Here is a 27,777-nt window from a genome sequence, read left to right as displayed (position 1 = left end):
GATACTATGCTTCAGGCTCGTAAACCTGTTACTCGCAGGATTTACCATAAGGTGTGGCATAAATACCTTTTTTGGTGTGAATCTAAGTGTTTCTCCTGGAGCTGTGTGAGGATTCCCCGAATTTTATCTTTTCTTCAGGATGGCCTGGAGAAAGGTTTGTCAGTACTCTGAAGGGTCAGATTTCTGCTCTGTCTATTGTTTTGCACATTGAACGTCCGGCAGATTTACCAGATATTCAAGCTTTTGTCCAGGCCTTGATCAGAATCAGGCCTGTGTTTAAACCTGTTGCTCCTCCTTGGAGCCTTAACCTAGTTCTTAAATTATCTTGGAAGTTTTTGTTTCTCCTTGCTATTTCTTCCGCTCGCAAAGTTTCTGAGCTTTCAGCTCTGCAGTGTGATTCCCCGTACATTATTTTTCATGCAGATAAGGCAGTCCTTCATACTAAATTGTGGTTTCTCCCTAAGGTCGGACAGAAACATTAATCAGGAAATTGTTGTTCCTTTTTGTCCTAACCCTTCTTCCATAAGGAAAGTCTTTTGCATAACTTAAATGTTGTGCGTGCTCTAAAATTTTACCTACAAGCTACTAAAGCTTTTCGGCAATCTTCTGCCCTGTTTATTGTTTTCTCTAAAAAGAGTAAGGGTCAGAAGGCCACTTCTACTACCCTTTCCCTTTGGTTAAGAAGTATGATTAATTTTGCTTATGAGACAGCTGGACAGCAGCCTCCTGAGAGAATTACGGCTCATTCCACTAGGGCGGTTTCCTCCTCATCTTGGGTTTTCAAAAATTAAGCTTCTGTTGGACAGATTTGCAAGGAGGCAACATGGTCCTCTTTGCATACTTTTTCCAAATTCTACAAATTTGAAACTTTTGCCTCGGCTGAGGCCTCTTGGGAGAAAGGTTCTTCAAGCAGTGGTGCCTTCGGTTTAGGTCCTCCTGCCTTGTTCTCCCTCCCTTTTCATTCTGTGTCCTCTAGCTTGGTTATTGGTTCCCACTAGTAATTGGAATGAAGTTGTGGACTCTCCTTGCCATTGGAAAGAAAACAAAATGTATGCTTACCTGATAAATGTCTTTCTTTCCGGGCATGGATAGTTCATGAACCCACCCTCTTTTTAATTATAATTCGGCAGTTTTTCGTCTTTTTCCATTTTCCTTTGGCTGAATGACTGGGAATTATGGGTAAGGGAAGTTACACTTAACAGCTTTGCTAGGGTGCTCTTTGCCTCCTCCTTCTGGCCAGGAATTGAAGATCCCACTAGTATTTGGAATGACGTTATGTACTCTCCATGTCCGGAAAGAAAGAAATGTATCAGGTAAGCATACATTTTGTTTTTTTGCTCTTTGGGATGTTTATTCCTTTTGTCCTTCAAGAGATTAGGAGTTTTCCTTCTTTTAGAAGCAGGGTCCAACAAATTGAACAGCAGACCTGGATTCCCTTTGGGAAACGTCCCATGAAGGCTTAGGGGTTAGCCAAGTTGACTTGAAAGCTAAAGGTTGAAAGTACAAATACAGCTATGGCTAATTGCTTTATCCTGAAATCTTGCGATTGTAACTCTGTTTTTCTAATGTGTCCAGGATCTGGCGGACATGGCAGTGTTTGTTCCTGTGCCTGTTTCAGAACTAGGTTAGGTTTTTATACCTAAGAAGGAAAGGACTTTATTTAAAATCTCTTTTTAACAATTTATCGTATTTCAAATATTTCATATAGCTTTATCAAATAATAGAACGATTGAGATTTCTTCAATAATTATTCTAAGTGCGTAGTGATTAAATAAGACCAAACTTTCATTCTCTCTGTTTCCTTATACCTTGTAGATCAGATGATATTGATCTAATGTGCTCTAAATTAGTAAATGCTATAATTCCTATCTCCTAATTCTCCACCTCTTAGATTTTTCTGAAAAAAAAGAAAGGACTTTCAGAACAATAAGATCCTAAGGGTACCTATGTTCAAGATGGAAACAGCACACTTTTACCTTTAATCAAACAGGGTCAGGCCTTTTTAAAGGACCTTAAGGATGCATACCTGCACATCTCTATCCACAAGGATGACCATCAAATACTAAGGTTTTTATTCCTACACAAACTATATCAGTTGTCCTTCTGTTTGTTCTGTATGCTGTTCCTCTTATCTTTTTAAAGGTGCTAGGAGCATTGTTGCTGGTTCTCAGGGGGTCTAAATTGCCCCTTATCTGTATGTTATCCTAGTGCAGGCTCATTTCATGCCTCTAGCTTTTGCTCATACCCAAAGGTTCTATCTTTCCTCCAAGACTACAGTTGGAGAATCAATGTTTCCAAGAACTCTATCTCCAGCTACAATGGTGTCCTTTCTAGGAGTCCTCATAGATTCTGTCCTAATGTGTCTTCAGAAGTTGGGTCTGTCCCTGCAATGTGCTTAATTTCCATTAGTAGCTCTATGCATTGAGGTAGTGGGTCTTACGGTTGCGGCTTCAGACGCTGTTACGTTTGCACACTTAAACTTGCAACCCCTTTAACTATCTAAGCTCAATCAGTTGTCAAAGAATGTTTTTGCAATTGGAACAGCAGATTGCTTTGGACTTGTCTGTCAGACAATCTTTCTTGGTAAATTCAAGGTCCTACTTTGACCCTTCGGCCGTCCATTCTTCACACATTTTGGGCTATTGTGACAATGGATGACATTCTTTCAGGCTTGGGCGTGGTCTGGAATTCTTGAGCAGCGCATGGAGTTTGTTCCCCTTTGCAGATGAGGTTACCAATCAAGATTCTGGAACTCTCTGAGCGATTCTTCTGGCTTTTCTGTCCTGGCTCCTCTTAAAACATGAAGGGTTTATCCATTGCCAGTCTGACAATAACAGTGGTGGCATTCATATATCAAGGGGGTGCCCACAGTCCCCAGGCTATGCAGGTGTCAAGAATTATTTATTGGGCAGAGAGGAATCAATGTCCCCTGTCAGCAGTTCACATTCCTGCTCACATTCCAGGAGTGAACAATTGGAAGTGGATTATGTCAGCTGTAAGTCTGCCCAGCCAGGAGAGTGGTATCTTCATCAGGACATATTTGATCAATAAGTAATCAAATGGGGTTTTCCAAACATATCTGATGGCCTCCAATTTAATTCACAATCTTCCAATGCATTGTGCAAGATCAAGAGATCCAAAGGCTGAAATGATGAATGCCTTGATGTGTCCATGGATTATTTATCTAGTGTACATTTTTTCTTTAACTTTTTGAAGGGTAATTGCTCAAATCAATCAGGAGTCAGTTTTTGGTAATCTTGGTTGCTCCAGCATGTGCATTTAATTCATACGTCTTCTCCACCATGGCTTCTTCCTCTAAGACAAGATCAGTTGTCTTAAGGGCCCTTTTTTCCATCAGGATTTCAATTCTCTAAGTTTTACGGCATGGGGTTAGAACACCTAGTTTTTAAACAGAGGTTTCACTGATTCAGTTATCGACAATCTGATTCAAACCAAAAAAACTGTTGCACTAAGAATTTATTTAATATTTGACGGACATATTTTGAATCGTGTATTTCCGGAGGATGTTTTTAGTATTTCTTCTGGATTCCTAGGAATTCTTCAGTTTCTACAAGATGGCCTTGACAAGGGTTTGTTCGCTAGCTCCCTAAAATGATTCTGTTCTCTTTCATAGAAAGTTAGTTTTGTCCAGACGTTTAGAATAAGGTCAGTTGTGAGATCTATTTCTCCACTTGGAATTTAGTTATTTTGGTATTACAAGGTCCTCCTTTTGAACCGCTGCATTCCACTGATATCAAGCTTTCATCTTGGAAAGTGAATTTCATGTTGACAATATCCTTAGCTAGGAGTTTAAGTTTTCAGCCTTACTCTATGATTCTCCATTTCTAATTATTCACAAGGATAAGGCTGTACTTCATTTTTCTTCCTAAGGATTCTTTGGAAAATATCAGTCAGGAAATTGTTGTTGTTCCTTTGTGTACAAATCCTGCTATCTCTAAGGAGCGACTATTTCATAATATTGATGTTCAGAGCTTTAAAGTTCTATCTTCAAGCTACTAAAGAATTCAGACAATCTTCTAGTTTGTTTATTCACTACACTGGGATTCGTAAGGGACAGAATGCTACTGTGTTAGCGTTGGTCTCTTGGATTAAATAAGTGATTCACAAAGCTTTCTTGGTAGTGTGAAAGTCTCCTCCTAAACATATCACAGCTCATTCTTTAATAGCAGTTGCAACTTCGTAAGCTTTTAAAAATGATGTATCTTTGGAGCAGATTTGCAAAGCTGCAACATGGTCTTCTCTGTGTACTCCCCCCCCCCCCCAAATTTCATCACTTTGATGTTTTTTGCTTCCTCGCAAGCAGCTTTTGGCACGATGGTGGTCTATCGGCCCCGCCAGTTCTAATGACACCTCTACAGACTCTGCTTTGTCTTTCTTACCTATGTGTTTCCTATTTTCTGCTATACATTGAACTGAATAGAGATGGGATATTTTGCCATAATGCTTTTGCACACATAATAGACTAAAGTATAGTGTAAATATAACTTTTATATGCATTGGGAAACAAAAAAATTAGTGTGACTCGCTTTATTGCTATATTCACTTTATTTATTTAACACTGGGAAAAGATTACCAAAGAGGCCAAAATTGGTTTTCAAGTGACCTAGACTGCGGTAGTAAAAAAGGCCAAAACGAAATACTCTGTGGTAGAGCATTTTATTATTGTTCTACTGCTTCCATATACCTATGTGCTAACCCCTGCAAAGTAAGTTCCACAATAGCAATGCACTACTGGGAGCTAGCAGAACACATCTGGTTAGCCATTGACAAGAGGCATATGTGTGTAGCTTCCAATCATGAGATAGTTCCTGTGGTTATTAATTAATTTAAAATATTTTTACTTTAGTAAACCACTAAACCAATACAGGTAAGTTGTGAAATAAACTCTATGAGAGGGTCTCCATTGTTTCCAAACAGTTTATTTGGAATCAATATATGTTAATAATAAGAGAAATATTCACAGGTATATATACACATCTATTTTACAGCAAAACAGTCCAAATTTTAAGACAGGGCAACTTTACTACAATAACCCCAGTTAGTCCAACACTGCTAAAATATACTTAGCCACATTCTTCAGTGTGTCCACCATCAGCCATCTTTTTCAGCATGCACAAGATAAGAAGAGAGAGAGATAGAGTGTTCCAGTTTTTGTACCCCAATCCAATAGGGAGTGGTTTATCAAATGCCACTTAAAGGCTATTGGGAGTGTCCTACTTCTTAGACAGACACTAAGCCAAAGAACTACTTGTATATTCAATTTTAAGACCAGCTATGTGAATTGCCAGGTATAAAATCTGTGAGCTATATTTTAATATTCCAGTGATAAAATGTCACCACAGTTCCCTGTAGTACATTGCGGTTCCTGAGCCTAGGTAAGCTTTTCAACAAAGAATACCAGAATAACAAATTAAATTTGATAATAAAAGTAAATTGAAAAGTCTCTAAAAGTTGCATTCTCTGGCTTAAAGGGACATTGAACCCACATTTTTTCTTTTGTGATTCAGATAGAGCATGCAATTTTAAGCAACTTTATAATTTACTCCTATTATCAAATGGTCTTCATTCTCTTAGTATTTTTATTTGAAAAGGAAAAATGTAAGTTTAGATGCCGGACCATTTTTGGTGAACAACCTGGGTTGTTCTTGCTGATTGGTGGATAAATTAATCCACCAATAAACAAGTGCTGTTTCTGGACTTTCTTTTTCAAATAAAGATAGCAAGAGAATGAAGAAAAATTGATAATAGGAGTAAATTAGAAAGTTGCTTAAAAATGCATGCTCTATCTGAATCACGGAAGAAAAAATTTGAGTTCAGTAGCCTTTTAACTGTGAAGTTTTGAGGGACATTAAATTCAAAATTAAACTTTCCTAATTCAGAGAGAAGAGAAAAATTATATAAAAAAAAAATCAATTTTATTTCCATCAATTTTTTTTATATGCACATTTTGTAAGGCACCAGTGCCTTTTGAGCAAGAGTACACAGGATATACATATGTCTATGATTTGTTGATGGTTGTTACATGATACAGGGGGAAGAGAAATGGAAGAAAAGTTTTTCATATTTTTCCAAAACAATATCTAGATTTGAAATTCAGAGTAATTCCTATTGCATTTTCCTGTTATGATGCATTTGTTTATTATGCAAAACTATTGTATTTAATGGTCCTTTTAATTTTGACATTCATTTTCTTTTAACAAGAAGTGCTTCTTATTGGTGACTTAATAAATGGTTAACTTTTTTTTCTTAATTTCTTTTTCCTTGTGTATCTAGTGAATTCACTGTGTTCTGGTGTCCAACTTTATCTTGACCCCAAAATGAACCCTCCCACGGAAAGCCAGGTGACCTATTTAAGACAAATTGTCATGTCCGGATTAGGGGATCACATAGCTAGAAGGATACGCCCAGAAGAACTTCTTGATGAGAAATGGAAAAATGCCTACAAGGTCAGTATTTTACTTGTTTTGTTGCTTTCTGGGGGGTAATCATGACTTTCATGGTTGAATTTATTCTTTCAGTAGATTTTTACTGTGATCTCAAGTGTTGTAAAATAGCACGAGAACAGACCCTTCTACTAATGTTAACAAGTAGTTTGATCCATTAAAGAAAAAGCTATTTCTCTTGTAAGGTGTATCCAGTCCACGGATCAGCCATTACTTGTGGGATATTCTCATTCCCAACAGGAAGTTGCAAGAGGACACCCACAGCAGAGCTGTCTATATAGCTCTTCCCCTAACTGCCATATCCAGTCATTCTCTTGCAACTCTCAACAAGCATGGAGGTAGTAAGAGAGAAAGTGGTGAAATGTAGCTGTTATTTTGCTTCAATCAAAAGTTTATTATTTTTAAATGGTACCGGAGTTGTACTATTTTGTTCCAGGCAGAAAAATAGAAGAATCTGCCTGTGATTTCTATGATCTTAGCAGGTTGTAACTAAGATCCATTGCTGTTTTCACACATGACTGAAGAGAGAGATAACTTCAGCGGGGGAATGGCGTGCAGGTTATCCTGCTATGAGGTATGTTAAGATTTCTCCTGTTAAGTGTGGTCAGTCCACGGGTCATCATTACTTCTGGGATATTAACTCCTCCCCAACAGGAAGTGCAAGAGGATCACCCAGCGGAGCTGCTATATAGCTCCTCCCCTCTACGTCACACCCAGTCATTCTCTTGCACCCAACTAATAGATAGGATGTGTGAGAGGACTGTGGTGATTATACTTAGTTTTTATATCTTCAATCAAAAGTTTGTTATTTTAAAACAGCACCGGAGTGTGTTGTTCCCTCTTAGGTAGAATTTGAAGAAGAATCTACCTGAGTTTTTGTATGATTTTAGCCGGCGTAGTTAAGATCATCTTGCTGTTCTCGGCCATCTGAGGAGTGAGGTAAACTTCAGATCAGGGGACAGCGGGCAGGTTAACCTGCAAAGAGGTATGTAGCAGCATATTATTTTCTGAGGAATGGAATTGACTGAGAAAATACTGCCAATACCGATATAATGTAAGTTCAGCCTTAAATGCAGTAGTAGCAACTGGTATCAGGCTGTCATGTATGTATATTTACACTTCAGTATTCTGGGGAATGGCACTTCACTGGGATAATACTGTATGCATAAAACTTTTAGCCTAACTTGCAGTGGGAACGACTAGCAACAGGCTTTCTAATGACATTTCATTTATTTGATGTTAAACGTTTTGCTGGCATGTTAATCGTTTAATTATCTGAGGTACTGGGTGAAAAATTGTTTTGGGCACTGTTTTTCCACTTGGCGGTTGTTTTGTTTAATTTAAGGCAGTTTACTGATCTCCCTCACTGTTGTGTGTGAGGGGGAGGGGCCTATTTTGGCGCTTTTGCTACGCATCAGAAAATTCAGTCATAAGTCTTTTTTTCTTCCCTGCATGATCCGGTTAGTCTCTACAGAGCTCAAGGGTCTTCAAAAGTTATTTTGAGGGAGGTAATCACTCACAGCAGACCTGTGAGATTGTGCTTTGACTGTGATTAAAAACGTTTATATTCTGTACATTTTTTCTGCTATTCAGGGTTAGTTATCCATTACTAATGGGGGCAATCCTTTGCTAAAATTGTGTTTTTACCGGAAAGAATTTGATGTTATAGTTTCTCCGGTTTATTGTTACTCAACTGTCATAACTTTTTTTCTGTGCTTCTTAAAGGCACAGTACGTTTTTCATATTATTTGTAAATTGACTTGAAAAGTATTTCCAAGTTTGCTGGTTTAATTGCTAGTGTGTTAAACATGTCTGACTCAGAGGAATATCTCTGTGCTATATGTGCTAAAGCCAAAGTGGAGCCCAATAGAAATTTGTGTACTAATTGCATTGATGCTACTTTAAATAAAAGTCAATCTGTACAAATTGAACATCATTCACCAAACAACGAGGGGAGAGTTATGCCGACTAACTCGCCTCACGTGTCAGTACCTGCATCTCCCGCTCGGGAGGTGCGTGATATTGTAGCGCCGAGTACATCAGGGCGGCCATTACAAATCACATTACAGGACATGGCTAATGTTATGACTGAAGTTTTGTCTAAATTACCAGAACTTAGAGGTAAGCGTGATCACTCTGGGATGAGAACAGAGTGCGATGTTAATAATAGGGCCATGTCTGATACTGCGTCACAGTATACAGAACATGAGGACGGAGAGCTTCAATCTGCAGGTGACGGTTCTGATCCCAATAGAGTGGATTCAGACATTTCTAATTTTAAGTTTAAGCTCGAAAACCTCCGTGTACTGTTAGGGGAGGTATTAGCAGCTCTGAATGATTGTAACACCGTTGCAATCCCAGAGAAATTATGTAGGTTGGATAGATACTATGCGGTACCGGCGAGTACTGACGTATTTCCTATACCTAAGAGGCTTACAGAGATAATTACTAAGGAGTGGGATAGGCCCGGTGTACCCTTTTCCCCCCCCTCCTGTATTTAGAAAAATGTTTCCAATAGACGCCACCACACGGGACTTATGGCAGACGGTCCCTAAGGTGGAGGGAGAGGTTTCTACTCTGGCTAAGCGTACCACTATCCCGGTGGAGGATAGCTGTGCCTTTTCAGATCCAATGGATAAAAAATTAGAGGGTTACCTTAAGAAAATGTTTGTTCAACAAGGTTTTATATTGCAACCCCTTGCATGTATTGCGTCTGTCACGGCCGCGGCCGCTTTTTGGTCCGAGTCCCTGGAAGAGACTCTTGACTCAATAACTATAGATGAGATTTCAAACAAGCTTAAAACACTTAAGCTAGCTAATTCATTTGTTTCAGATGCCGTAGTACATTTAACCAAACTTACGGCTAAGAATTCCGTATTCGCCATTCAGGCACGCAGAGCACTGTGGCTAAAATCCTGGTCAGCTGACGTTACTTCTAAATCTAAATTACTTAACATACCTTTCAAAGGGCAGTCCTTATTCGGGCCCGGTTTGAAAGAAATTATCGCTGACATTACAGGAGGTAAAGGCCATGCCCTGCCTCAAGACAGAGCCAAACCTAAGGCTAGACAATCTAATTTTCGTTCCTTTCGTAATTTCAAGGCAGGAGCAGCATCAACTTCCTCTGCACCAAAACAGGAAGGAGCTGTTGCTCGCTACAGACAAGGCTGGAGACCTAACCAGTCCTGGAACAAGGGCAAGCAGGCCAGAAAACCTGCTGCTGCCCCTAAGACAGCATGAATTGAGGGCCCCCGATCCGGGAACGGATCTAGTGGGGGGCAGACTTTCTCTCTTCGCCCAGGCTTGGGCAAGAGATGTCCAGGATCCCTGGGCGTTAGAGATCATATCTCAGGGATATCTTCTGGACTTCAAATCCTCTCCCCCAAAAGGGAGATTTCATCTGTCAAGGTTGTCAACAGACCAAATAAAGAAAGAGGCGTTTCTACGCTGTGTACAAGATCTTTTACTAATGGGAGTGATCCATCCGGTTCCACGGTCGGAACACGGACAGGGGTTTTACTCAAATCTGTTTGTGGTTCCCAAGAAAGAGGGAACCTTCAGACCAATCTTGGATTTAAAGATCCTAAACAAATTCCTAAGAGTTCCATCGTTCAAAATGGAAACTATTCGGACAATCCTACCCATGATCCAAAAGGGTCAGTACATGACCACAGTGGATTTAAAGGATGCTTACCTTCACATACCGATTCACAAAGATCATTACCGGTATCTGAGGTTTGCCTTCCTAGACAGGCATTACCAGTTTGTAGCTCTTCCATTCGGATTGGCTACGGCTCCAAGAATCTTCACAAAGGTTCTGGGTGCTCTTCTGGCGGTACTAAGACCGCGAGGAATTTCGGTAGCTCCGTACCTAGACGACATTCTGATACAAGCTTCAAGCTTTCAAACTGCCAAGTCTCATACAGAGTTAGTACTGGCATTTCTAAGGTCGCATGGATGGAAGGTGAACGAAAAGAAGAGTTCTCTCTTTCCACTCACAAGAGTTCCCTTCTTGGGGACTCTTATAGATTCTGTAGAAATTAAGATCTACCTGACAGAAGACAGGTTAACAAAGCTTCAAAATGCTTGCCGTGTCCTTCATTCCATTCAACACCCGTCAGTGGCTCAATGCATGGAGGTGATCGGCTTAATGGTAGCGGCAATGGACATAGTACCCTTTGCACGCCTACATCTCAGACCGCTGCAATTGTGCATGCTAAGTCAGTGGAATGGGGATTACTCAGATTTGTCCCCTACTCTGAATCTGGATCAAGAGACCAGAAATTCTCTTCTATGGTGGCTTTCTCGGCCACATCTGTCCAGGGGGATGCCATTCAGCAGGCCAGATTGGACAATTGTAACAACAGACGCCAGCCTACTAGGTTGGGGCGCTGTCTGGAATTCTCTGAAGGCTCAGGGATCATGGACTCAGGAGGAGAGTCTCCTGCCAATAAACATTCTGGAATTGAGAGCAGTTCTCAATGCCCTTCTGGCTTGGCCCCAGTTAACAACTCGGGGGTTCATCAGGTTTCAGTCGGACAACATCACGACTGTAGCTTACATCAACCATCAAGGAGGGACGAGAAGCTCCCTAGCGATGATGGAAGTATCAAAGATAATTCGCTGGGCAGAGTCTCACTCTTGCCACCTGTTAGCAATCCACATCCCGGGAGTGGAGAACTGGGAGGCGGATTTCCTAAGTCGTCAGACTTTTCATCCGGGGGAGTGGGAACTTCATCCGGAGGTCTTTGCCCAAATACTTTGACGTTGGGGCAAACCAGAGATAGATCTCATGGCGTCTCGACAGAATGCCAAGCTTCCTTGTTACGGGTCCAGATCCAGGGATCCGGGAGCGGTCCTGGTAGATGCTTTGACAGCACCTTGGACCTTCGGGATGGCTTATGTGTTTCCACCCTTCCCGATGCTTCCTCGTTTGATTGCCAGAATCAAACAGGAGAGAGCATCAGTGATTCTAATAGCGCCCGCGTGGCCACGCAGGACTTGGTATGCAGATCTAGTGGACATGTCATCCTGTCCACCTTGGTCTCTGCCGCTGAGACAGGACCTTCTGATCCAGGGTCCCTTCAAACATCAAAATCTAATTTCTCTGAAGCTGACTGCTTGGAAATTGAACGCTTGATTTTATCAAAACGTGGATTTTCTGAGTCAGTAATTAATACCTTAATACAGGCTAGGAAGCCTGTTACCAGAAAGATTTACCATAAAATATGGTGTAAATACTTATATTGGTGCGAATCCAAGAGTTACTCATGGAGTAAGGTTAGGATTCCTAGGATATTGTCTTTTCTACAAGAAGGTTTAGAAAAGGGTTTATCCGCTAGTTCTTTAAAGGGACAGATCTCAGCTCTGTCCATTCTTTTACACAAACGTCTGTCAGAAGTTCCAGACGTTCAGGCTTTTTGTCAGGCTTTGGCCAGGATTAAGCCTGTGTTTAAAACTGTTGCTCCACCATGGAGTTTAAACTTAGTTCTTAACGTTTTACAGGGTGTTCCGTTTGAACCCCTTCATTCCATTGATATCAAATTGTTATCTTGGAAAGTTCTGTTTTTAATGGCTATTTCCTCGGCTCGAAGAGTCTCTGAGTTATCTGCCTTACATTGTGATTCTCCTTATCTGATTTTTCATTCAGACAAGGTAGTTCTGCGTACTAAACCTGGGTTCTTACCTAAGGTGGTCACTAACAGGAATATCAATCAAGAGATTGTTGTTCCATCTTTGTGTCCTAATCCTTCTTCAAAGAAGGAACGTCTTCTACACAATCTAGATGTAGTCCGTGCCCTGAAATTTTATTTACAGGCAACTAAAGATTTTCGACAAACGTCTTCCCTGTTTGTCGTTTATTCTGGTCAGAGGAGAGGTCAAAAAGCTTCTGCTACCTCTCTCTCTTTTTGGCTTCGTAGCATAATACGTTTAGCTTATGAGACTGCTAGACAGCAGCCTCCTGAGAGAATTACAGCTCATTCTACTAGAGCTGTGGCTTCCACTTGGGCCTTTAAGAATGAGGCCTCTGTTGAACAGATTTGCAAGGCTGCAACTTGGTCTTCTCTTCATACTTTTTCCAAATTTTACAAATTTGACACTTTTGCTTCTTCGGAGGCTGTTTTTGGGAGAAAGGTTCTTCAGGCAGTGGTTCCTTCCGTATAAAGATCCTGCCTGTCCCTCCCGTCATCCGTGTACTTTAGCTTTGGTATTGGTATCCCAGAAGTAATGATGACCCGTGGACTGACCACACTTAACAGGAGAAAACATAATTTATGCTTACCTGATAAATTCCTTTCTCCTGTAGTGTGGTCAGTCCACGGCCCGCCCTGTTTTTTATGGCAGGTCTAAATTTTTAAATTATACTCTAGTCACCACTGCACCCTTTAGCTTCTCCTTTCTCGTTGGTTCTCGGTCGAATGACTGGGTGTGACGTAGAGGGGAGGAGCTATATAGCAGCTCTGCTGGGTGATCCTCTTGCACTTCCTGTTGGGGAGGAGTTAATATCCCAGAAGTAATGATGACCCGTGGACTGACCACACTACAGGAGAAAGGAATTTATCAGGTAAGCATAAATTATGTTTTTTTCTAGAAGATGTGAAATGCTAGAAAATGCTGCTGATACCAAATTTATGTAAGGTAAGCCTGAATACAGTGATTTAATAGCGACTGGTATCATGCTTACTTTCTGAGGTAATACTCTTTTATATTTACAATATAAAACGTTTGCTGGCATGTTTAAACATTTTTATATATATACTTTGGTGATAAAACTTTATTGGGGCCTAGTTTTTTCCACATGGCTGGCTTAAATGTGCCTAGAAACAGTTTCCTGAGGCCTTCCACTGTGTTACTATGAGTGGGAGGGGCCTAATTTAGCGCTTTTTTTGTGCTGTAACTTTTACAGACTGAGACATCCAGCTTCCTCCAGGAGTCCCATGAATGCTATAGGACATCTCTAGAGGGCTCTTAGGCTTTCCAAAATCGTTTGTTGGGGAAGGTAGGCCCACAGAAAAGCTGTGGCAGTTTGGTGTGACTGTTAAAAAACGTCTATCGTTTTTTTTATCCGTTTTTTGAACTAAGGGGTTAATCATCCATTTGCAAGTGGGTGCAATGCTCTGTTAGCTTATTATACACACTGTAAAATTTTAGTTTTATTTACTGCCTTTTTTCACTGTTTTTCAAATTCTGACAATTTGTTTCTCTTAAAGGCACAGTACCGTTTCTTATATTTGCTTGTTAACTTGATTTAAAGTGTTTTCCAAGCTTGCTAGTCTAATTGCTAGTCTGTACAAACATGCCTGACATAGAGGAAACTCCTTGTTCATTATGTTTTAAAAGCCATTGTGGAACCCCCTCTTAGAATGTGTACCAAATGTACTGATTTCACTTTAAGCAATAAAGATCATATTCTGTCTTTAAAAAATTTATCACCAGAGGAATCTGACGAGGGGGAAGTTATGGACTAACTCGCCCCACGTGTCAGACCCTTTGACTCCAGCTTAAGGGACTCGCGCTCAAATGGCGCCAAGTACATCTAGGGCGCCCATAGCATTTACTTTACAAGACATGGCGGCAGTCATGGATAATACACTGTCAGCGGTATTAGCCAGACTACCTGAATTTAGAGGAAAGCGAGATGGCTCTGGAGTTAGACGAAATACAGAGCATACTGACGCTTTAAGAGCTATGTCTGATACTACCTCACAATATGCAGAAGCTGAAGAAGAGCTTCTTTCTGTGGGTGATGTTTCTGACTCAGGGATGATGCAACCTGAATCTGATATCTCTACATTTAAATTTAAGCTTGAACACCTCCGCGTGTTACACAGGGAGGTTTTAGCTGCTCTGAATGACTGTGATACAATTGCAGTGCCAGAGAAATTGTGTAGACTGGATAAATACTATGCAGTGCCGGTGTGCACTGATGTTTTTCCAATACTTAAAAGGTTTACAGAAATTATTACTAAGTAATGGGATAGACCAGGTGTGCCGTTCTCTCCCCCTCCCATTTTTAGAAAAATGTTTCCAATAGACGCCACCACACGGGACTTATGGCAGACAGTTCCTAAGGTGGAGGGAGCAGTTTCTACTCTAGCAAAGCGTACTACTATCCCTGTCGAGGACAGTTGTGCTTTCTTAGATCTAATGGATAAAAAGTTTGAGGGTTACCTTAAGAAAATGTTTATTCAACAAGGTTTTATCCTACAGCCCCTTGCATGCATTGCTCCTGTCACTGCAGCTGCGGCGTTCTGGTTTGAGTCTCTGGAAGAGGCTTTACAGGTAGCGACTCCATTGGATGACATACTTGACAAGCTTAGAGCACTTAAGCTAGCCAATTCTTTTGTTTCTGAAGCCATTGTTCATTTGACTAAACTAACGGCTAAGAATTCTGGTTTTGCTATCCAGGCGCACAGAGCGCTATGGCTTAAATCATGGTCAGCTGCTTAACATTCCCTTCAAGGGGCAGACCCTATTCGGGCCTGGTTTGAAGGAGATTATTGCTGATATCACTGGAGGAAAAGGTCATGCCCTTCCTCAGGATAGGTCCAAATCAAGGGCCAGACAGTCTAATTTTCATGCCTTTCGAAACTTCAAGGCAAATGCGGCATCAACTTCCTCTAATGCAAAACAAGAGGAAACTTTTGCTCAGTCCAAGACGGTCTGGAGACCTAACCAGACCTGTAACAAAGGTAAGCAGGCCAAAAAGCCTGCTGCTGCCTCTAAGACAGCATGAAGGAACGGCCCCCTATCCGGTAACGGATCTAGTAGGGGGCAGACTTTCGCTCTTCGCCCAGGCGTGGGCAAGAGATGTCCAGGATCCCTGGGCGTTGGAAATTATATCCCAGGGATATCTTCTGGACTTCAAGGTTTCCCCCCCCAAAAGGGAGATTTCACCTTTCACAATTATCTGCAAACCAGATAAAGAGAGAGGCATTCTTACACTGTGTACAAGACCTCCTAGTTATGGGAGTGATCCATCCAGTTCCAAAGGAGGAACAGGGACAGGGATTTTACTCAAATCTGTTTGTGCTTCCCAAAAAAGAGGGAACCTTCAGACCAATTTTGGATCTAAAGATCTTAAACAAATTCCTCAGAGTTCCATCATTCAAGATGGAGACCATTCATACCTATGATCCAGGAGGGTCAATACATGACTACAGTGGATTTAAAGGATGCTTATCTTCACATTCTGATACACAAAGATCATCATCGGTTTCTCAGGTTTGCCTTCCTAGACAGGCATTACCAGTTTGTAGCTCTTCCCTTTGGGTTAGCTACAGCCCCAAGAATTTTTACAAAGGTTCTGGGGTCGCTTCTGGCGGTTCTAAGGCCGCGGGGCATAGCAGTGGCCCCTTATTTAGACGACATCCTGATTCAGGCGTCAAACTTCCAAATTGCCAAGTCTCATACGGACATAGTGTTGGCATTTCTGAGGTCGCATGGGTGGAAAGTGAACTAGGAAAAGAGTTCTCTATCCCCCCTCACAAGAGTTTCCTTCCTAGGGACTCTGATAGATTCTGTAGAAATGAAAATTTACCTGACGGAGTCCAGGTTATCAAAACTTCTAAATTCCTGCCGTGTTCTTTATTCCATTCCTCGCCCTTCGGTGGCTCAGTGCATGGAAGTAATCAGCTTAATGGTAGCGGCAATGGACATAGTGTCGTTTGCACGCCTACATCTCAGACCGCTGCAACTCTGCATGCTCAGTCAGTGGAATGGGGATTACAAAGATTTGTCCCCTCTACTAAATCTGGATCAAGAGACCAGGGAGTAAGGTCAGGATTCCCAGGATATTATCCTTTCTCCAAGAAGGTTTGGAAAAAGGATTGTCAGCTAGTTCCTTAAAGGGACAGATTTTGTGCCCTGTCTATTCTTTTGCACAAGCGTCTGGCAGATGTTCCAGACGTTCAGGCATTTTGTCAGGCTTTAGTTAGAATCAAGCCTGTGTTTAAACCTGTTGCTCCGCCATGGAGCTTAAATCTGGTTCTTAAGGTTCTTCAAGGAGTTCCGTTTGAACCTCTTCATTCCATAGATATCAAACTTTTATCTTGGAAAGTTCTGTTTTATGTAGCTATTTCCTCGGCTCGTAGAGTCTCCGAGTTATCTGCTTTACAATGTGATTCTCCTTATCTGATCTTCCATGCGGATAAGGTAGTCCTGCATACCAAACCTGGGTTTTTATCTAAGGTGGTATCTAATAAGAATATCAATCAAGAGACTGTTGTTCCATCTTTGTGTCCTAATCCTTCTTCAAATAAGGAACGTCTATTACACAATCTGGACGTGGTTCGTGCTTTAAAGTTTTACTTACAAGCTACTAAAGATTTTCGTCAAACATCTGCTTTGTTTGTTGTCTACTCTGGACAGAGGAGAGGTCAAAAGGCTTCGGCAACCTCTCTTTCCTTTTTGGCTAAGAAGCATAATCCGCTTAGCCTATGAGACTGCTGGCCAGCAGCCTCCAGAAAGGATTACAGCTCATTCTACTAGAGCTGTGGCTTCCACATGGGCCTTTAAAAATGAGGCTTCTGTTGAACAGATTTGCAAGGCGGCGACTTGGTCTTCGCTTCATACTTTTTCAAAATTCTACAAATTTGATACTTTTGCTTCTTCGGAGGCTATTTTTGGGAGAAAGGTTTTACAGGCAGTGGTACCTTCCGTTTAAGTACCTGCCTTGTCCCTTCATCCGTGTACTTTAGCTTTGGTATTGGTATCCCACAAGTAATGGATGATCCGTGGACTGGATACACCTTACAAGAGAAAACATAATTTATGCTTACCTGATAAATGTATTTCTCTTGCGGTGTATCCAGTCCACGGCCCGCCCTGTCATTTTAAGGCAGGTATTTTTTAATTTTAAACTACAGTCACCACTGCACCCTATGGTTTCTCCTTTCTCTGCTTGTTTTCGGTCGAATGACTGGATATGGCAGTTAGGGGAGGAGCTATATAGACAGCTCTGCTGTGGGTGTCCTCTTGCAACTTCCTGTTGGGAATGAGAATATCCCACAAGTAATGGATGATCCGTGGACTGGATACACCACAAGAGAAATAAATTTATCAGGTAAGCATAAATTAGGTTTTCTATTGTGTCTTTTAATTAAAAGAGCATAGATTTAAATGTTAGAATGTGTTTACCATAAAAAAATCTTAGGTTTAAAGCTTTTTAAAATTTAGAAATTAACTGGAATTGCAAGTGTGTGTTTACGGTTGTTGAGTACCCGTTGCTCACTGGCTAATAAAGACAACTCCTACAAATCTATTGGTGGACAGAAATTTACCCCAACAAGCTTATAAACCAAAAAAACTAAATTTATGCTTACCTGATAAATTTCTTTCTTTCTGGATATGGAGAGTCCACAATTTCATTAATTACTAGTGGGAATATCACTCCTGGCCAGCAGGAGGAGGCAAAGAGCACCATAGCAAATTAGTAAGTGTCACTCCCCTACCCATAATCCCCAGTCATTCAACCGAAGGGAAATGGAATAGGGAATAACACAAAGGTATAGAGGTGCCTGAGATTTAGTAAAAAATAACTGCCTTAATAAAGGGTGGGGTTGTGGACTCTCCATATCTGGAAAGAAAGAAATTTATCAGGTAAGCATAAATTTTGTTTTCTTTCCTAAGATATGGAGAGTCCACAATGTCATCAATTACTAGTGGGAACCAATACCCAAGCTAGAGGACACGGGATGACTAGGGAGGGCAAACAAACAGACTCAGAAAATCCACATTTAGCCAGAACTAAGCGTTCACCATGAAGGAGCTATTAGAAATACTAATGCTCTCTCCTGTTTGATACGAGCAATAACTTGTGGAAGGAGCGCAAACGGAGGAAACAGGTATGCTAGACTGAAATCCCAAGGAACCGTCATATCTATGACCTTGAACCGAACCTTGGAAGTTTGTCATTCTGCCGAGACACCATAAGATCCAACTCCGGCACCCCCCATTTGAGGGTTAACCTGGAGAACATCTCCGGATGGAGAGCCGACTCCCCGGGATGAAATGTCTGTCTGTCCAGGAAATCTACTTCCCAGTTGTCCACACTTGTAATGTGGATAGCAGACAACAATTGTGAGCTTCCGCCCACTGAATAATCTGTGCCACCTTCTTCATGGCTAAGGAACTCCGAGTTCCTACCTGGTGGTTGATGTAAGCCGCTAAGGTGGTGTTTTCCGACTGAAACCTGATAAACCGGGCTAAGGACAACTGAGGCCAAGCTACCAGTGCATTGACAATTGCTCTCAACTCCAAGATGTTTATGAGGAGAGCAGACTCCTCCCGAACCCCAGACTGCTCCCCAGCCAATCAGGCTGGCGTCGGTGGTCGCAATCACCTAGGAAGTTCTCCGGAAGCATGTGCCCTGAGACAGATGCTCCTGAGAAAGCCACCACGGGAGAGAGTCTCTTGTCAACTGGTCCAGATCTATCCTCTGAGACAGATCCAAATGGTCTCTGTTCCATTGTCTGAGCATGCATAACTGCATAGCTTTTTAAATGGGATCGAGCAAAGGGAATGATGTCCATGGAAGCGACCATCTGACCAATTGCCTCCATACATTGAGCCACTGATGGCACAACAGTAGACTGTAGAGAGAGGCAAGAGGAGAGAATTTTGGATTTTCTGACCTCCGTCAGAAAAATTTTCATAGATAGGGAAACTTTTATGGTCCCTAAGAAAAACCAGCCTTGTAGCTGGAACAGATTCACTTTCCATCCTTGGGAACGTAGAAAAGACAAGATATCTGTATGAGAGTTTGCTTGTTGAAAAGATGACGCCCGAACCATTATGTCGTCCAGGAATAGCGCCACTGCAATTCCCCGAGACCTGATCACTGCCAAGAGAGCCCCCAGAACCTTTGAGAAGATTATGGAAGCTGTGGCAAGGCCATATGGAAAAGCCACAAACTGAAAGTGTTTATCTAAAATGGCGATTCTCAAGAACCTGTGATGATCACTGAGGATGGGAACATGAAGATACGCATCCTTCAGGACCAAAGGAACGAATGATTTCCATCTGGAAGGACAGTACGCTGAAAAATTTAAGACACTTTAGGTATAAAATAGGTCGAAAATTTACCTCTCTTTTTGGGACCCACGAACAGATTTGAATATAATTCTAGGCCCTGTTCCCTTGCTGGAACTGGAACTATCACTCCCAGGGAGGAAAGGTCCTGAACACAGTTCAAGAATACCTCTCTCTTTATCAGGTCTGCAGATAATCTTGAGATGAAATCTGCCCCTGGGTGTGATAGTTTTGAATTCTATTTTGTAACCTTGAGATACTATGTCCACAGTCCAAGGATCTGGGACATCTCGTATCCATGCTTGACAAAACAGAGAAAGCCTGCCCACACTTTATTCGATCCCGGACCTGGGGCAGACCCTTCATGCTGACTTAGACTCAGCAGCTAGTTTCTGTGATTGTTTCCCCTTTCTCCACGACTGATTGGTTTTCCAAGAAGACTTGGACAGTTCCTGCTTGGAAGAGGAAGACTTTCCTTTGAAGTTATGAAAGGAACGAAAATTACTATGACATCCTTTAGGACTGTTCTTCTTGTCTTGTTGTAGAAAAGACCCTTTTCCCCCTAAATATTTCTGCCAGACTAGGCCCAAACAAGATCTTACCCTTGTAATGAAGCGCCAGAAGCTTGGACTTAAAGGTAACATTTCAGCCACAACGCCGGGCTACGACAGTGAAGCCAGATAACTTGGCTCCCAGTCTAATAACTTGCATGGTAGTATCAGAATAAAATAAATGGCTAGTTTGAGAGCCTTAATCTTGTCTTGGATCTCCTCCAAAGGAGTCTCTACCAAAATAGATTCAGACAAGGTATTGTACCAATAAGATGATGCTCTTGACACAGTGGAGGAAAGAATCTTGGATTTTCTGCCATAGAAACTGCAGGTTACCATTGAAGACCTTAATGAACATACATCTAATTCAAATAAGCCTCACGCTTTTAAAAGATGGGCGACAGGGAGAAAGTTATCCTTGTCTTTTTCCATTCCTGTGAGATAAACGGTCTGGAACAGGAAACGCCTCCACAGAGGAAGGAACATCATAGTATTTATTAAGTTTACTAGATTTCTTAGGGTTGACAGTGACAGGAGTATCGGAATCATCCATAATAGCCAATACCTCCTTTAACAGTACACTATGGTGTTCAAGCTTACATCTGAAGCTTACTTCTTCAGTATCAGATACACCCTCACTGACAGACGTATCCTCCTCATCAGACTTATGAGGGAGAGTAGGTAGAGCAGAAACCTTACAGTCGGAATCTCTAATTTTCCTGTTGCATTTTCCCTTTAGCATATGAAAAACAGATAATGCTGCAGATACCGCAGAAGATACCTGAGCAGAAATTTCTGCAGGCAAATAAACTCCTCCAGGAGGCTGAGAGGAACTGCAGGGCACTGTATGTGACGCCATAGAGGCTTGGGATGTTGAGGAGAAAGCTGTGGCATTGCCTGAACAGCAGCATCCTGAGAGACTTTAGGCTCAGAAATAAAAAATGTATCTTTACATTTTAAAGTTTATCAAGACATGAGATACAGAATTGCATAGCAACACCATCTGGTTCTCCAGACATAAAAACAGAATTTATGCTTACCTGATAAATTACTTTCTCTTGCGGTGTATCCAGTCCACGGATTCATCCTTTACTTGTGGGATATTCTCCTTCCCTACAGGAAGTGGCAAAGAGAGCACACAGCAGAGCTGTCCATATAGCTCCCCCTCTAGCTCCACCCCCCAGTCATTCGACCAAAGGTTAGGAAGAAAAAGGAGAAACCATAGGGTGCAGTGGTGACTGTAGTTTAAACAAAAAATTTTTTTACCTGACTTAAATGCCAGGGCGGGCCGTGGACTGGATACACCGCAAGAGAAAGTAATTTATCAGGTAAGCATGAATTCTGTTTTCTCTTGCAAGGTGTATCCAGTCCACGGATTCATCCTTTACTTGTGGGATACCAATACCAAAGCTTTAGGACACGGATGAAAGGAGGGAACAAGACAGGTACCTTATACGGAAGGCACCACTGCTTGCAAAACCTTTCTCCCAAAAATAGCCTCCGAAGAAGCAAAAGTATTGAATTTGTAAAATTTGGCAAAAGTATGCAGTGAAGACCAAGTCGCTGCCTTACAAATCTGTTCAACAGAAGCCTCATTTTTGAAAGCCCATGTGGAAGCCACTGCTCTAGTAGAATGAGCAGTAATTGTTTCAGGAGGCTGCTGGCCAGCAGTCTCATAGGCCAAACGGATGATGCTTTTCAGCCAAAAGGCAAGAGAGGTAGCAGTCGCTTTCTGACCTCTCCTCTTACCAGAATAGATAACAAACAAGGAGGATGTTTGTCTGAAATCCTTAGTTGCTTGTAAATAGAACTTTAAAGCACGAACTACATCAAGATTGTGTAACAGACGTTCCTTCTTCGAAGAAGGATTAGGACACAGAGAAGGAACAACTATTTCCTGGTTAATATTCTTGTTATTAACAACTTTAGGAAGAAAACCAGGCTTGGTACGCAAAACTACCTTTTCTGCGTGGAACACCAGGTAAGGTGAATCACACTGTAAGGCAGATAATTCTGAAACTCTTCGAGCAGAAGAGATGGCTACCAAAAACAAAACTTTCCAAGATAACAACTTAATGTCTATGGAATGTAAAGGTTCAAACGGAACCCTTTGAAGAACTGAAAGAACTAGATTTAGACTCCATGGCGGAGCCACAGGTTTATAGACAGGCTTGATTCTGACTAAAGCCTGAGCAAACGCTTGAACGTCTGGTACCTCTGCCAGACGCTTGTGTAAAAGGATAGACAGAGCAGATATCTGTCCCTTTAAGGAACTAGCTGACAATCCTTTCTCCAATCCTTCTTGGAGGAAAGACAATATCCTGGGAATCCTAATCTTACTCCATGAGTAACCCTTGGATTCACACCAACCCAGATATTTCCGCCATATCTTATGGTAGATTTTCCTGGTGACAGGCTTTCTAGCCTGAATCAGAGTATCTATAACTGACTCAGATAAACCACGCTTTGATAGAATTAAGCGTTCAATCTCCAAGCAGTCAGATGTATAGAAACTAGATTTGGATGCTTGAACGGACCCTGTATTAGAAGATCCTGCCTCATTGGCAGTGTCCATGGTGGGACAGATGACATGTCCACTAGGTCTGCATACCAAGTCCTGCGTGGCCACGCAGGCGCTATCAGAATCACCGAAGCCTTCTCCTGCTTGATTCTGGCGACCAGACGAGGGAGAAGGAGAAACGGTGGAAAAACATAAGCCAGATTGAAGGACCAAGGCGCTGCTAGAGCATCTATCAATACCGCCTTGGGGTCCCGGGACCTGGACCCGTAGAGAGGAAGTTTGGTGTTCTGACGGGACGCCATCAGATCCAACTCTGGAGTGCCCCATAGCTGAGTCAGCTGGGCAAACACCTCCGGGTGGAGTTCCCACTCCCCCGGGTGAAAAGTCTGACGACTTAGGAAATCCGCCTCCCAATTGTCTACTCCTGGGATGTGAATTGCTGAGAGCTGGCAGGAGTGATCCTCCGCCCACCTTATTATTTTGGTTACTTCCGTCATCGCTAGGGAACTCTTTGTTCCCCCCTGATGATTGACGTAAGCTACAGTTGTGATGTTGTCTGACTGAAATCTGATTAATTTGGCCGCAGCTAGTTGAGGCCATGCCTGAAGAGCGTTGAATATCGCCCTCAGTTCCAGAATGTTTATCGGGAGAAGCTTTTCCATAAGCCCTGAGCTTTCAGGGAGTCCCAGAACGCACCCCAGCCTAACAGACTGGCGTCGGTTGTTACAATGATCCACTCTGGCCTGCGGAAACATATTCCCTGAGACAGGTGATCCTGAGACAACCACCAGAGAAGAGAATCTCTGGTCTCCTGGTCCAACTGAATTTGAGGAGACAAATCTGCATAATCCCCATTCCACTGTCTGAGCATGCATAGTTGGTCTGAGGTGTATTCGAGCAAAAGGGACTATGTCCATTGCCGCTACCATTAATCCGATTGTCTCCATGCACTGAGCCACAGATGGCCGGGGAAATGGAATGAAGAACTCAGCAAGTAGTTAAGAGTTTTAATTTTCTGACCTCCGTCAGAAATATTTTCATTTCTCCCGAGTCTATTAGAGTCCCTAGGAAGGGAACCCTTGTGAGAGGGGAAAGAGAACTCTTTTTGATGTTCACCTTCCACCCGTGAGACCTCAGAAAGGCCAATACAATCTCCGTGTGAGACTTGGTTCTTTGGAAAGACGGCGCCTGAATTAAGATGTCGTCTAGGTAAGGCGCCACTGCTATGCCCCGCGGTCTTAGAACCGCCAGAAGGGACCCTAGCACCTTTGTGAAAATTCTGGGAGCAGTGGCTAAGCCGAAAGGAAGAGCCACAAACTGGTAATGCTTGTCCAGAAAGGCGAACCTGAGAAACTGGTGATGATCTTTGTGGATAGGAATGTGTAGGTATGCATCCTTTAGATCCACGGTAGTCGTATATTGACCTTCCTGGATTATTGGTAAGATTGTCCGAATGGTCTCCATTTTGAATGATGGGACTCTGAGGAATCTGTTTAGAATTTTTAGATCCAGGATGGGTCTGAAAGTTCCCTTTTTTTTGGGAACCACAAACAGGTTTGAGTAAAAACCCAGCCCTTGTTCCACGATTGGAACTGGGTGGATCACTCCCATTGTATGTAGATCTTCTACACAGCGTAAAAACGCCTCTTTCTTTGTCTGATCTGTAGACAGACGAGAAATGTGGAACCTCCCCCTTGGAGGAGAACCCTTGAATTCTAGAAGATATCCCTGGGATACAATATCTAACGCCCAAGGATCGTGTACATCTCTTGCCCAGGCCTGAGCGAAGAGAGAGAGTCTGCCCCCTACTGGATCCGGTCCCGGATCGGGGGCTACTCCTTCATGCTGTCTTGGTGGCAGCTGCAGGCTTTTTGGCCTGTTTCCCCTTATTCCAGCCCTGGTAAGGTTTCCAGGTTGCCTTGGGCTGTGAAGCGTTACCCTCTTGCTTTGCAGCCGGAGAGGATGAAGCGGGGCCGTTCCTGAAATTACGAAAGGAGCGAAAATTTGCTTTGTTCTTTGTCTTAAAGGACTTGTCCTGAGGGAGAGCATGGCCTTTTCCCCCGATGATTTCTGAAATAATCTTTCAATTCAGGCCCGAAGAGGGTCTTTCCTTTTGAAAGGGATGTTCAAAAGCTTGGATTTAGACGACACATCGGCTGACCAAGACTTTAGCCATAGCGCCCTGCCCGCCAAAATGGCGAAACCTGAATTTTTTGCCGCTAACTTAGCTATTTGGAAAGCGGCGTCAGTGATAAAAGAATTAGCTAGCTTAAGAGCCTTAATTCTATCCATAATTTCCTCATATGAGGTCTCCGTCTGGAGCGAGTCTTCCAGCGCCTCAAACCAGAAAGCGGCTGCAGTAGTTACAGGAATAATGCAGGCAATAGGTTGGAGAAGAAAACCTTGTTGAACAAAAATTTTCTTAAGTAAACCCTCTAACTTCTTATCCATAGGGTTTTTGAAAGCACAACTGTCTTCAATTGGTATGGTTGTGCGTTTAGCAAGTGAAGAAACAGCCCCCTCCACCTTAGGGACCGTCTGCCACGAGTCCCGCACAGGGTCAGATATGGGGAACATTTTCTTAAAAACAGGAGGGGGAACAAAGGGAACACCTAGTCTATCCCACTCCCTAGTAACGATATCCGCAATCCTCTTAGGGACCGGAAACGCATCCGTGTAAACAGGGACCTCTAGGTACTTGTCCATTTTACACAATTTCTCTGGGATCACCAAAGGGTCGCAGTCATCCAGAGTAGCTAATACCTCCCTAAGCAAAACGCGGAGGTGTTCTAGTTTAAATTTAAAAGCCAATGTATCTCAATCTGTCTGAGGAGGAACCCTTCCTGAATCAGAGACTTCTCCCTCAGACATCAAATCCCTCGCTCCCACTTCAGAGCGTTGTGAGGGTATATCGGATACGGCTACCAAAGCGTCAGAATGCTCATAATCTGTTCTTAAAACGGAGCTATCACGCTTTGCAGGTAACACGGGCAGTTTAGCTAAGAAGGCTGTAAGAGAATTATCCATGACTGCCGCTAAGTCTTGTAATGTAAAAGGGTTAGACGCACTAGAGGTACTAGGCGTCGCTTGCGCGGGCGTAACTGGTTGTGACACTTGGGGAGAGGCAGACGGGCTACCCTTGTTACCTTCAGTCTTAGAATCATCTTGGGCCACATTCTTAAGTGCAACAATATGATCTTTAAAGTGTATAGACATATCAGTACAAGTGGGACACATTCTGAGAGGGGGTTCCACCATGGCTTCTAAACACATTTAACAAGGATTTTCCTTAGTGTCAGACATGTTTAACAGACTAGTAGTATACACAAACAGGCTTGGAAATCACTTTAATCAAATAAAAAACACAATTTGAAAAAACGTTACTGTGCCTTTAAGAGATAAAAAGAGCACACAATTTTACAAACCAGTGAAAAATGCAGCAATCCTTTTGAAATTTTCACAGTATGTACCTAAAGCCTTAATAAGATTGCACCACAAGTTGCAAAACGATTAACCCCTTAATGCCCAAACCGGAGCAGCCTAAAGCCAACACCCAGTTAAAATTACTACAGCACCTTGCCACAGCTTTGCTGTGGCCCTACTTGCCCTTAGGGATCAGATTTGGGGGAATATAGCTTCCTTAAGGCCCTCAAACAGCAGCAGGACCCTCCATGTGAAGCACCATGAACTTCTCTGCAATTCTAAATGCGCATCTGAGGCGCAAAATTAGGCCCCTCCCACTCTACTCCGGAGCTGTGAGGCCTAATAAATCACTCCTAAGTTAATAAAAAACAGCCATGTGGGTAATAACCCCAGAAAGAACCCAAAAGGGCTTTCAAAGTGTCTTGCAAACGATTCCTTAGCTAAACAATCGATTGCCCTGAATAAGTGTAAACCAGCATAATTAGCCCTATTATGTAAGCATTCAATTCCTTACTAAGTCTGTGAACATAGCTCACCCTCCCCTCATGGGGATATTGTCAGTCTCTTCTAGAATTATCTCAGTCTTGTCTAGAAATAAATGACTGAACATACCTTATTGTAGTTCACCCTGCAAACTGTTCCCCCCAACTGAAGTTTTCTGGTACTCCTCAGTCCTGTGTGGGAACAGCAGTGGATTTTAGTTACAACATGCTAAAATCATTTTCCTCTCAGCAGAAATCTTCATCACTTTTCTGCTAGAGAGTAAATAGTACAAACCGGTACCATTTAAAATAACAAACTTTTGATTGAAGATAATAAAAACTACAATTCTAACACCACATTCACTTTACCCTCCCGAGAGAGACCCTAGTGCTTAGAGCCGGCAAAGAGAATGACTGGGGGGTGGAGCTAGAGGGGGAGCTATATGGACAGCTCTGCTGTGTGCTCTCTTTGCCACTTCCTGTAGGGAAGGAGAATATCCCACAAGTAAAGGATGAATCCGTGGACTGGATACACCTTGCAAGAGAAAAGCATTTGTCCATAGGAACAGACTCCTGCTCCATGACCCTATAATATAGTGATCCACCAGAAAGAAAGGAAAAGAACATTTTTTTTAATCTTTTTTTTATCTTGTTGCTTAAGGGTACTGTCACTTTAAATTCCTAAGCGTTATTGCTTTAAAAAAAACACCCTTAACTCACAACCACTACATCTCAGCAGAACTGAGGTGCCTACCTGCCCCTCCGTTAAATAAAATGGAGACCAACACGGCGTATTCATTGGAGAAATGTTGCTGCTCAAATGAACTCCTCAGAGTGGAAGCATGTAGGTCATGTGATCGGCTGAGCTGAAAGTGCGCAATAAGGCTAAAGCGCGCAAATCAAGCAGAGTATATCCCACTGCCATAAAGACTGTTAAAAGTATACTGCTTCACATGACATTGATACACAATCTACTGAACTAAAAACCCTACCTCCGGTTTAACAAACTCCATTCCAGCACTCAAATACAAAACACCCGTTGGGGAAAAAAAAATAACCCCAGGGAATATAGAGTTTTAAACCGTTTAAATACCTCAAAGTGTATAGACAACTGAGATAAATCCATGTATTAATAATGCTGGCATTGCTAATTCACACAGAATAACAGTTTAGGCAATTATAAAATAAATGAGCCCCCTCTATAAAGTTAACTCCTTCATGTCCATAAGAAGGATTAACCCTGTCTCTAGTCACATACACATAACACTCCTGCACACTGCCAAAATGAAATCCTAACTAAGGAT

General features: G+C 42.2%; 1 protein-coding gene across 1 annotated transcript in view; it reads left to right on the top strand.

The window, feature by feature from the left end:
• The window catches only part of DHX37 (DEAH-box helicase 37), a 324,396-nt gene that overhangs the window by 209,430 nt on the left and 87,189 nt on the right, over positions 1-27,777 (top strand). The window contains exon 22 of the mRNA XM_053701847.1: positions 6,295-6,467. Coding sequence (XP_053557822.1) covers positions 6,295-6,467 — 173 coding nt within the window. The remainder of the gene's footprint in view (positions 1-6,294; positions 6,468-27,777) is intronic.

Source organism: Bombina bombina, chromosome 2 (assembly GCF_027579735.1).
Source record: "Bombina bombina isolate aBomBom1 chromosome 2, aBomBom1.pri, whole genome shotgun sequence".
In the NCBI taxonomy this organism is placed as follows: Eukaryota; Metazoa; Chordata; class Amphibia; order Anura; family Bombinatoridae; genus Bombina; species Bombina bombina.
This window is presented reverse-complemented; position numbering and strand designations above follow the sequence as displayed.